The 12,623-nt window shown below is 38.3% G+C and overlaps 1 protein-coding gene across 1 annotated transcript in view; it reads left to right on the top strand.

Moving 5' to 3' along the window:
- Window positions 1–12,623, top strand: part of ADGRV1 (adhesion G protein-coupled receptor V1) — a 313,027-nt gene that overhangs the window by 66,397 nt on the left and 234,007 nt on the right. The window contains exons 32-38 of the mRNA XM_075411234.1: window positions 41–222; window positions 975–1,786; window positions 3,146–3,355; window positions 7,321–7,451; window positions 7,717–7,816; window positions 8,885–9,064; window positions 11,967–12,130. Of these exons, the coding sequence (XP_075267349.1) occupies window positions 41–222; window positions 975–1,786; window positions 3,146–3,355; window positions 7,321–7,451; window positions 7,717–7,816; window positions 8,885–9,064; window positions 11,967–12,130 (1,779 nt within the window). The remainder of the gene's footprint in view (window positions 1–40; window positions 223–974; window positions 1,787–3,145; window positions 3,356–7,320; window positions 7,452–7,716; window positions 7,817–8,884; window positions 9,065–11,966; window positions 12,131–12,623) is intronic.

Raw genomic sequence — 12,623 nt, forward strand, 5'->3', positions numbered from 1 at the left:
TTAGCTGCATTATTTCTTTTTCTTTTTTTTTCTTTTTGAGATTGTCCGTGTAGAATTAACTCAGGCCTCCAGTGGTGGTGCTATTGGGTTAGATGCCGTGGCAAATATTGTAATACCTGCCAATGATAATCCTTATGGCACAGTTTTCTTTCATCAATCCTTATATCGAATTCAGGAGCCACTAGAAAGAAATTTGCTTGCAAATATAACAGTCAGGCGAAGGTTTGTATGATGTTTGCATTATTTATATCTACTAATTTTTTTTTTTTTGTCTTGGCTATAATTTCAAATGTCATGCTCCTCTTGTATAAGTATTTGCATCAATTTCTTGATCTGCCAGCTCAATGCATTTTTATTTCTTGTACATTGTTTTTGAACTAGATGTCTGCTTATTAGAACTGCACATAAAGTACGTAAACGTAAGACACATTGTAATGTACAATGTGAACTTAATGTACCCAGTGTACTTAAAGTTTCATTTTGCCTATTTATCGTCAAATCATTTAAAGCTGCACAACGGCCTGATCCTGTAGTTTGAACTGGAGGACAAAATGGGTCAACTCTAGTGGGATGGAAAGCAATAGGAAAAGGAATGCAGATTTTATGCACCTGATATGATATCCTGAGGACACGTAGGAGGAAAGATGACAAGGTTGGGCAGCACAGTCTTTTACTTCCTTGCCAGCCCTAGGAAGACTAAGTTAATTCCTAGAAACAAATGTTTGCAAACGTACATACTTAACAGACTGCTGCCCAAGGTATAAATAATCAAACTTACTATCCACAAAAAAATACAACAAGGTTGTTCTGGTACTAGCTTCAAGTGAATCCACTTTAATTTGCTATTTGGAACTTTTCAGCAATTCAGTAACAGCCAGTTGATCTTTTTCACTTTTATTCTTAACCCAGAAACATACAGAATATTAGATGTACTTCATGAACTAACATTACTTTTTTATTTTAATGTCTTTTAGTGGGGGAAAGTTTGGTCAGCTGCAGATATTTTACAGCACGTCCGAGACTGACGTCGTAGCTCTTGCCATTGAGCAAGGTCAGGATATCCTGGCCTGTTACGAGCCTCCTGTACAAGGAATTCCTGACCAGCCATCCAAGACCAGAGTGAATGTGTCCGCAGCAAGTGATCCACTCTATGCCTGTGCAACTCAGTGCCTAAAAGAACAAGCTTGTTCAGCCTTTGCATTTTCCAGTGCCTCTGAGATTCCTCTCTGCCTTTGGCTGACGTGGGATATCAGCCCATTAACTAACACTTCAGGATTCTGGACCTACAAGAAAAACATTACCAGTGCGTCCGCTCTCTTTAGCACACAAGCCATCGCTGGTAGTGATTATGAATCTATTACAGGACACTGGGCCATAATGTGGGAAGGGGAAGAGTTTGCAAATCTCACAGTTACCATACTCCCTGACAGTCTGCCAGAGCTGGATGAGAAATTCGCTATATCCCTTTTGAAAGTTGAACTTATAAACATCTCAGCCAGCTTAAAAAACCAACCAACTATAGGACAGCCAAACACTTCCACAGTTATCATAATGATGAATGGGGATGCATTTGGAGTATTTAAGATCTACAGTGTAAGTCCCAACACAACAGAGAAAGGTCTGTATGTTGAAGTAGAAGAACGTCCTCAGACCAACGTGCAGCTAATGATACACAGGACAGAAGGCAGCCTGGGACAAGTGACAGTGGAATGGCGTGTGGTTGGTGGAACTGCTACCCCAAACTTGGATTTTGTAGGCGTTGGTGAGATTCTGGTGTTCGCTGAAGGTGAGGCGAGGTTTTGCACTAGCATCCGTTTTAGAAAACTAAAGAAAAGCAAAAAGAATCTGATAAGCACTCAGTCCTCTGGATGTTTTGAGAAGTGATGTCTTATTCTTAGGCTAAACCTCCCTGAATGCTCAGGACACGTATTCAAAAGAATACAGTTCATTAGCGTAGAGCATTATGTTGCAGAACACACACAGTGGTAGTAAAAAAAAAAAAAAACAGTATTTTTTTAATATCGCAGTGTGCACTACAAAGATGACCTTTTTACCAATTAAATAAGGAATAATAATGCTGAAGATTATTGTTATATCAAGGGTAATGAAAATGAGAGTCAGGCCTAACAGGTCTTTTGTTACCTTCAATCAGTACAGTACTAATTTTTCATTATGCCACTTTTTAGATTCTGAGATTGTATTAATTTCATAAAATAATGTCAGCATATTAAAAAAATTAAAAACAAGATGAATAAATCAATGGCAGACATTACTTATGTGCCATGCAGCATGACAGATACATTTTATCTTTTCAGATTCTGAGTTGATGAACAGTTATTTCGAAAGCAATTTATGAGAGTGCAGCAAACATTCTAGTGTGCTAGCTAGCTTGCTAAATCATCTGAACTTGAAAGAACGGTTATCAGCAGTGATTCTGAGGTTGACATGTAATTACATTCATGGTTATAAGCTTAGTAAAAACGGTGTTCAAAATATTTTGAAGGATAATGTAGCAAGAAATATGTGTACCTTGTAAATGGATATTCTCATAATCATAGAACACAGGTTATGCACACGCACTGTGCAACAGCATTCTGTTGTAAATTGTAACAGATTATAGAGACTGGTAATTGATCGTGTTTGCTGTTTACATTATCATTCTTTGGTAGTCCAGAAGAGAAGTAACTAACACAATGACAGCCCATTTTAATGCATTACCTGGCCCAGTAAATATATTCAAATTGAGTGCATATACTTGTGTATATGGTTCATCAGAGAATTTATGCACTTGGTAATTTTTTTACAAGAATTATATTCCCCTTTTGTAAGTTAAATTTGGAAGTCATAGAGAACTTACAATACAAATAAAGAGTTCTAGACATTCAGAAATTGTGCTTTCAATGTTAATTTCTACGTAGTATATTTCATAATAGGATAATTACATTGCCCTAATTTAACTTTTCCACAGTAATTGAATAAAACTTCATAATGACATCACTAACTTCAATACAGGTAAATAAATAAATATGCTTCACATCCTTTTCTATGGTTGTTGGGTATTTCCTATGAAAGGAGATGATTAAACCTTTTTAAAAGGTGATTTCCACTTGTACTCATAAGTATGTATGTGTTCTTCTCCTTGTAGGGGAAACAAAACAGGTGGTCACGCTGACCGTTTTAGATGATCCAGAGCCAGAGGATAATGAAAGTATCATAATCAGCCTGGTCCATACTGAAGGAGGGAGTCGGATTCTGCCCAGTTCTGACACTGTCACAGTGATTATTCTGGCAAACGACAATGTGGCAGGAATTATTAGCTTCCAGACAGGCTCCAGATCTGTTATTGGTCGTGAAGGTGGGTTCTTTGTGTTGACCACACTCCGCTTGTTTAATGTTAGCCTACATCTGGATGCTTTCTGTTGATAGTGAATTACAGTGATTGTACTGCTCAGAGAATGCCAGCGAGCAGAGAATAACCGCACACTTGGCATGTATTTCCTTTATTTTTAACTCTTGAAAGCATAGCACTTAAATGAAATCTGTGGAAAGGATGAGTACCCTATTCTAAGCCCATTGTATATATCATCACCTGTGCTTTCCTTTTTTCTGAAGATCGTGCCTTGCTTCTATTGGTATTGAATTTCAAAGCTCCTTTTAGCATTTCTTGTCTTATTCATTTATACTGTATTCCAGAACTGTGTATAACTCCCATCATGCACACCTATTAGTAGCCATAAGCAAATCTCATCTATCAGTGACTTGCAATTCACTTTAAATCTTCTAGAAAATATTCCCACAGAAAGATTAGGATTGCATCTTCCCAACTCAGTAAACTGCTGTTTTAAAATTTTCTGTGTATGCTTTTTTATGGTAGCTGATTTAGGAATGTAGTAGTCTTGCTGTCATCACTCAGTCATGAAAGTTGATAAAGAATGATAATAATTTGATATGGACCAAAGGTTTCTACTACTGTTTTAAAAGAGCAGGTTGTGTGTTTGTTCTAAGGTTTGATGTAGCTTTGCATGGGATAACAATAGTACTAATGGTGATTGCTTTCAGCAGCCTTTGCTGGAATCTCGATGTATTGCAGTATCATATTTCACTGACATGTAAACTGATGGGCAGGGAAAGTTATCAAAACAGATATTTACTGTCCAGAAACGTGTGTGTTGCATTTTCTGTTTGAAGAAAAAAGTCCTTTTCAACCAAACTCCCCCCTCTCCCTGAAATGAAAGGATATTATAAACTTTTGGTTTTTATGTAGATATAGTTTATGTTAATTCTGTGTTAGTGTGTGCCTGGTTGTCATCCTTTGTTCCTCCACATTAACAATTCTGATCTGCCTGCCAAGCCGGCAGCTATCTGGCAGGCTAAGAAGAGCTGTTAATGAGCATGAGGAATTAATAAAAACTGTCTCATTTCAAAGGTTACGATTACCCTGAGTACTTCCCACTGGCTAAATATTATTCATAGCATGCTGGTAAATGCTGGCCATTTAGAGCTGAAATGCCCTACTATAGTTTGGAAATGATTTGATTGCTGTTCCTCCAGATTGTGAAAAGTAGTGCCTTGTGTCAAGCAAGAAAAATCAACCAGACTAATTCTCTTTGAGAAAAATACAAAGAATGAGTTAAGGCCTTTAGATGATTTCAGTGTTTGTATATCATTTCCATTATAAAGGTGTTTTTAATCCAAAAACAAAATTTATCAGACGTAAATCCAAATGTGATTATCTTTTATATTTATTGTATTATTGAGCAATTTCTGCCAAGAAAATTTTATGATTTTCAAGCTGTGCTTATTATTTATAACCTTATTGAGGGATAGAGTAGCATTTTAGTACAGGCAGAGGCATGCACAGTTGTGTGGCTGTGACTGTGTTAGAGGAAAATGCACTGCAGTAGCCTGAAATAAGGAAGAAGAGGAGGATGGCTGAGGCCTATTTCTCCCTGATAAGTCACAGAATCACAGAATCACAGGATGGTCGGGGTTGGCAGGGCCCTCTGTGGGTCACCCAGTCCAACCCCCTGCCCAAGCAGGGTCACCCAGAGCAGGCTGCACAGCACCGCGTCCAGGCGGGGCTGGAATATCTCCAGAGAAGGAGACTCCACAGCCTCCCTGGGCAGCCTGGGCCAGGGCTCCGGCACCCTCAGAGGGAAGAAGTTCTTCCTCATGTTCAGCTGGAGCTTCCTCTGCTTCAGTTTGTGCCCATTGCCCCTTGTCCTGTTGCTGGGCACCACTGCAAAGAGTCTGGCCCCGTCCTCCTGACCCCCACCCTGCAGATCTTTAGAGGCATTTCTAAGGTCCCCTCTCAGCCTTCTCTTCTCCAGGCTGAACAAGCCCAGCTCCCTCAGCCTCTCCTCATAGGAGAGATTCTCCAGTCCCCTCCTCATCCTCACAGCCCTGCGCTGGACTCTCTCCAGTAGCTCCTCATCTTTCTTGAACTGGGGAGCCCAGAACTGGACAGAGTACTCCAGATGGGGCCTCACCAGGGCAGAGCAGAGGGGGAGGAGAACCTCCCTCGCCCTGCTGCCCACACTCCTCCTCATGCACCCCAGGATCCCATTGGCCTTCTTGGCAGCCAGGGCTCACTGTAGAAATTTAAAGATACGGATAACATGGTTAAATATTATAAAACTTTAAAAGGTGAAATTAGCCTAATAAGGCTTTCAGTCTTCATAAATCAGTTAGTACTTGTGTTAGTATTTTTTTCTGGATAGGGATACTGAAGATTTTGATAAAGCTGACCAAGAAACATGGGTCAGTAATTAACTACTTGGAGTCTGTAATTGTAATCAATTTACTGTAATTACTGTATGATGAAGTTACTTCAGATTTCTTCTTAGTGTTCGGATTACCATGTAACAGGCTCCTGCTTCTTAAAGCATTTTGTCCCAGTCTTCAGTGAAAATTCATTGTCTTACATAATGTTGTTTTGAAATAACCTTTTCTAAATTATACATTCTGCAAAGGTACTAACGTAACCAGCTTTCTGTTAAATATTTATTTGTTTGCAATGGCTGTGCAAAATTCTGAATTCGAATAGAATGGATTTCAGTGCAGCGTTACACAATATGATACGTTAGCCTCAGGGGAACCTGTAAACTGGCAGTCTGTCCTCAGGTATCTGACTGTAGAAGCAGAATTCTTGTGATGTCAATAAATTTTTAATTCTTTTATTCTCTTAAAAGCAACATGGAACAACTTAAGACAAAGATATGAATTGGTACATCACCAAGGCCTAACAGAAGTTTGAAATATTGAGGCTCAATAACACATACTAATTCTATTTGTTTGAAAATAGGTGTATGGAATCCTTGTATTACTTCTTCACAGTTTTGTATTTTAATAAATTATATTAACATCTCTAGATGTTAGTTGTTCGTATCTCTCTCATTGGTAGCCAATGTACATGCATTTCTGTAATAATATCTTACTGAAAAAAAAACGTCTGGAAAATGTTCAAATTGTTCCTGCCAGTTTTAGCTACACAATACTGTCCTGCAATATAATATCCTAGAATAGCCAGATAGCATCATAACTTGATGCTCTTTAAATTATATAGTGAGAGAGACAAGCTGGGCTGCCCAATTCTTTATGCCATGGAGTAAGAAGGCACGTAACACCACATCTTCTCTGTCACTTTCATAGATGTATCTCAACGTTTCTCAATAGGGTTGCTTCCACGTGTGTACATAACACAAATCAGAAGATGGAGTTACTCCCAGATTTTGCAACAGTGAAAAAAATTCAAGTCAGTTTATACCAATACTAAGAAAGACGGAAATAAGTTTGTCATATTTCTCTTTCTGCATCAGTAAAACACATTTTGACATTTTTTGTTTTCTTTTCCTCATTATTTAGTAAGCAAAAGAAATCTCACGTGTTATTATTTCTAAGCATCTCAGTGTTATAGGTTTCTGCGTGTTTCATGTCTTGGAAGGCTGTGCAACACTATACATACTGGGAAACTTAAATTGTTTGCACTTGAAAGTTGCTGTTGACTTATGGATGCAATACACTTACATATTAAAAATAAACTCCTGTCCTCTAATGTGAATGTATTGCATAATATTACTAATTTTACCTACCGATCTATTTCATATTGATACAGCATTTTAATTTCACAAGTCCATATTTAAAATATTTAACGCTATATAAACTACATAAATATATACTGTGAAGCTCACTATTATAAATATTAATTCTCTCAGGAAAATTATTTTAACTGTAATGCATGTTTTGGGCTTCTCATTCTTATGAGTGATATCATAAGGGAGAGGAAACCCCAAAATATTGCATCTGATCCTTTTTTCCTAGGAGAACGATTGCCATTCCATATTTTAAGAACTGCCCCAGGGTTGGGAAACGTTACTGTTGAATGGAAGATAGTTGGGCATAACGTAAAACAAAATTTTGAAAACTATTCTGGAATACTCTTTTTTCCTGAGGTAAGTCCATAAGCAAAGTTAATGGCTACAGGAGAATACTCTAATTAGAACTGAACTGAGAAAATTAGTGTGCTTTTATAGCAGTCTTTGTTTCTTGATCTGATTATTTACTGATTCTTTACTCTTGGAGTTCCTAACTGGAGGGAGTTTATAGTTTTTGAAACTTTACATTTCTTAAAGGTGTTTTTCAAAATACACGTGATACAGTGGTATCACTTGTATTTTATAGAATAATGACTAATCATTTTATCAATAAAATAAACAGGAGACATTGAATACAACATTGTATGTTCACTTGCTGGATGACCATATTCCTGAAGAAAAAGAAGAATACCAGATCATCCTATACAACATTAAAACAGAAGGTAATGTAGAACTATAGCCTGCTATGTCTTAAAGCTACCATTTAGTAGTGTAATATTTTCATACATATTAATCCATTTTGGAAGTGTAGGACTAAGCATGCTGCAACTAGTGTAAATTATGCAAAGTTCATTCGTGTTTTATTGAAACAGGCTTGATCCTTCTGTATGTGTGTATATATATACATAAACCCCATAGTGTGTTTGCAGTTTTCCTTAACTGGTTTTCAACCCAATTTACCTCTTGCCTGTTTAATTTAATAGTTCTTAATTTCCCTTTAATAGAATATGAACTTGAGCTTACTAATGTGTTCTGGATACAGTTGCCATGAAATAAGTGGAGATTTTTATCTTTTAAAGAAATCTTGTCATGCCACAAGCTGACTTTCTGATCTGTCTCTGAATTCAGGGCCAGAATATTTTATTCTTGCCATTCAGATTATAAAGAGAAAAGAAGCATGAAACTGCATCCCTTCTGAAATACCCTTTATTAAACTGAAGTTAATGCCTAAACACCTAACTAGTTTGACATGGATTGTGCAGCTGCTAGGTGCCTTACCAACTTGCCAGAATCATTTGTGGACTCTTGTAATCCATCAGGATAAGTGTAAATTAATACATCAACAATTACTCATCAAGGCAGCACTTCAAAAAAAGAGTAATTTGTTAATGGAATGTTTGAGAAGTTGAATATAATTTTAACTTCTGGAGTTAATTCCTGGGAAAACTTTCTCTTTGCATTTACAATAGAGGAGGTTTAGGGAAGTTGATATTTGGCACTGGCCCGTGAAGTTTTCTGATTTCTCAATATGTTTTTGTGACTCTATACTTAGTACGCATACAATTTCTGTTGTGATTGTATGTTCCTGTATTTGTTATAGAATGTAAATATATATTTATATGCCACACCATCCATAAACTTCAGTGAGCACATCAGGCATTTAGTTTAATTTCATTTATGCTGTTACTGACTGTCATTTGTAAATAATAATAGCAATAATGTAAGACCAAAAAAAATGTTATGCAACTTTTATTCACTTTATTCACTGTAATCCATTGATTTTTTTGCAGGAGTTTCTTCTTCAGGTGCTGCTGTTTTGGATAGTCAAGGATATGAAGCTGTTTTGACAGTAGAAGCTAGTGATGAACCACATGGAGTCTTGAATTTTGCTTCCCCATCCAGGGTAGTTTTAATTCCAGAGGAAAACAAAACAGTTCAGCTTTTTATTAACAGAGAATTTGGATCTCTAGGTTTGTATAATTACTCCAAGAGAAAGGAAATTCTGTTTCAGTAATCATTAGATCATGTGAAAGCCATGAGAGGGAGGCCGGAAATTTTGAAAAATCTTAAATACAGTTGATGTTTTCGGAACTTCTAGGTTTCTTACTGCAGGCTTGGAAACTAAATTTTGGTTAAAACCAGAGCCATAGCCCTCATTTACACAGCAAGGAGTATGGGAGCTGCGAGGTAACTAATTGATTGTTAGGGTTACTACCTGTATGTCTAATGAATCTGTCTAAAAGTGTTAGTCTCTCCACAAAAAATAAAAAACATATGAGAAAAGGAGCTTGTAAGGAATGATCGTTGCCACACGTTTCCCCTCTAAACTTCCAGAAGTTGCCAGCTTTGGAATGCCCCATAGAAAAAAGTTGCATTCAGAGCACTGACTTCAGTTTATGTCTCCTCTGAGAATTTCTTATTCCTTTCTAAATCAATTTGGTTTTTAATATCTATGAAATTAAATGGTACTTAATTCCATATTTCAGTGATGTGCTACATCCAAAAACATTTTCTTGTTCTTGTTGTCTGAGAATTTCAATTTATATTGTGAGATAACATGCAATCATTTTCCATTTCCCTTTTTAGACTATACAATCCCTCTTAATTTCTTTTGTTATGTCTGTTTTGAAGTGATCAGTGAAAACATATATTCAAGACCTGAAATCAGCAGAGTTGTAGAGGCATTTTAATGACATCTCTGTGTTACAGAATCACAGAATCACAGAATAGTAGGGGTTGGCAGGGCCCTCTGTGGGTCACCCAGCCCAACCCCCTGCCCAAGCAGGGTCACCCAGAGCAGGCTACACAGGACCTTGTCCAGGCAGGTCATGAATATCTCCAGAGAAGGAGACTCCACAGCCTCCCTGGGCAGCCTGTTCCAGTGCTCCGTCACCCTCAGAGGGAAGAAGTTCTTCCTCGGGTTCAGCTGGAGCTTCCTCTGCTCCAGTTTGTGCCCATTGCCCCTTGTCCTGTCGCTGTGCACCACTGAAAAGAGTCTGGCCCCATCCTCCTCACACCCGCCCTTGAGATATTTGTAAGCATTTATTAGGTCCCCTCGCAGCCTTCTCTTCTCCAGGCTGAACAAGCCCAGCTCCCTCAGCCTCTCCTTGTAGGGGAGATGTTCCAGTCCCCTCATCATCCTCGTAGCCCTCTTCTGGACTCTCTCCAGTAGCTCTTCATCTTTCCTGAACTGGGGAGCCCAGAACTGGACACAGTACTCCAGATGAGGCCTGACCAGGGCAGTGTAGAGGGGAAGGAGAACCTCCCTCGTCCTGCTGGCCACACTCTTCTTGATGCACCCCAGGATTCCATTGGCTTTCTTGGCAGCCAGGGCTCACTGCTGACTCATGGTCACTTTGTTGTCCACCAGGACACCCACATCCCTCTCCACAGAGCTGCTCTCCAGCAGGTCCGCCCCAAGCCTGTACTGATGCATGAGGTTGTTCCTCCCCAGGTGCAGGACCCTGCACTTGCCCTTGTTGAACCTCATCAGGTTCCTCTCTGCCCAACTTTCCAGCCTGTCCAGGTCACGCTGAATGGCAGCACAGCCTTCTGGTGTATCTACCACTCATCCCAGTTTGGTGTCATCAGCAAACTTGCTGAGGGTACATTCTAAGTCTTCATCCAGGTCATTGATGAAGAAGTTGAACAAAACTGGGTCCAGTACTGACCCCTGGGGGACACCACTATTTACCAGCCTCCAACTAGACTCAGTGCTGCTGATGACAACCCTCTGAGCTCTGCCATTCAGCCAGTTCTCAATCCACCTCACTGACCACTCATCCAGCCCACACTTCCTGAGCTTCCCTAGGAGGATGTTATGGGAGACAGTGTCGAAAGCCTTGCTGAAGTCAAGGTAGACAACATCCACTGCTCTCCCCTCATCTACCCATCCAGTCATGTCATCGTAGAAAGCTATCAGAGTGGTCAGGCCGGATTTCCCCTTGGTGAATCCATGCTGACCACTCCTGATAACCTTCTTTTCCTTCACTTGCTTGTTGATGACCTCCAGGTTAAGTTGCTCCATCACCTTTCCTGGGATGGAGCAGCAATGTTTTCCCATTTCTTTTTAATATCATTCAGTTATCTAATTTACTTTTGAAAGACTAATCAGGAAAGTAATGTTTTAAGAAAAGTATTCATAGTAAATGTTGCATCTCCTACTTAAACTGAAGTCCATCATTATATATTGAAACTAAGATTCTTTTGCACCTTATATTTTATTTCTTACAGACTAGCTTTGAATTTCATCTGTCATTTTATCTCCAGGATCACTCTCTTTAAATTTGCAACTTGGCTTACCCTGGCATATTAGTGAGAAATGGGTTTATTATAAAAAAATTATTTCTGTTTTTTTCCCTTGGTACCATTGGTAACATCAGTAACATTAGTGTGTCCCTTAATTTTATGCTTTATTGAAGTCTGTGTCAATCTGCCTGGGAAGGAAACTAGATTTAATAAACTCTATTTCCCAGCCCTGTCTTTAGAGCCTTTCTTAGATTTCAGTCGTTCCAGAAATGTTCTACTTACCTTGGCACCAAACCTGATATTAATAATACATTAGATATCCCAGGTAGTACTTCAGCAGAGTAATATTTGTGGTCCATAGCACCTGAAATAGCTGAATACATTAGTTCCTAATGCTTTCTGAGTCCTGTGATGTTGGACAAGTCACTAAAGGCTGGACTGAAAGCACATTAAAAACAATAACAAAATTCCACTGGCTCTGGATTAATCTTTTAATCCTTTTGTTTTGCGGTTAGGCTTTTCATTTTGTGGGTGAGCATTTGATATCTTTTCTGTGTCTATTCCAGTAAGTATGACATAAGAATATAAAAAAATGATTATTTTTTTTTGTCACAAATTAAACAGGTGCTATCAATGTTACGTATGCCACAGTTCCAGGATTGCTCACTTTAAGCAATCAGACGGACGGGATCTTGGCTGAACCAGGAGCTGATTATGTATCTGTTTCTGGATCACTGATTTTGGAAGAAGGAGAAACATCAGATGCCATAAATATTACTATTCTAGAGGTAAAATGTAAACCCTTTCGTTCTATACTGATCTGTATGACCATCAGAAAAGTAATATTTTGGAACCAAAAGCTTGCAACCTGTATATTACTTGAAGCTGTATATGTATTTGTCATTCTGAAAGACAGTTTTGATCTTAATGTTAAAATCACAAAAGGACAAATAATAGCAGAAAGCAGCTTTACTTATGCTTAAACAAAAAGTAGCTGCCTCATTAAGATTTTACTATCTAATATTCAGAACAGTGTAATTCATTGCTTGCTGCAGGCTCTTACTTTCTTAATGGTTGAGGTTTACGCATTTAAAATTGGGCAGAAATTTATTCACAGGAATAGTTCAGTGTCACCACGGAGTCTTTTTCATAAAATATAATGTCTTACTTCATAATTCATTCAAGATAATAAATTTTAAACCCAATAAAATTATTTCAGGAAAATGGGAAAAAAAAAATATTCTAGTGTTGCTATAATATCAGAGACTTCTACTGTGTTGC

This window comes from Opisthocomus hoazin, chromosome Z (genome assembly GCF_030867145.1).
Source record: "Opisthocomus hoazin isolate bOpiHoa1 chromosome Z, bOpiHoa1.hap1, whole genome shotgun sequence".
In the NCBI taxonomy this organism is placed as follows: Eukaryota; Metazoa; Chordata; class Aves; order Opisthocomiformes; family Opisthocomidae; genus Opisthocomus; species Opisthocomus hoazin.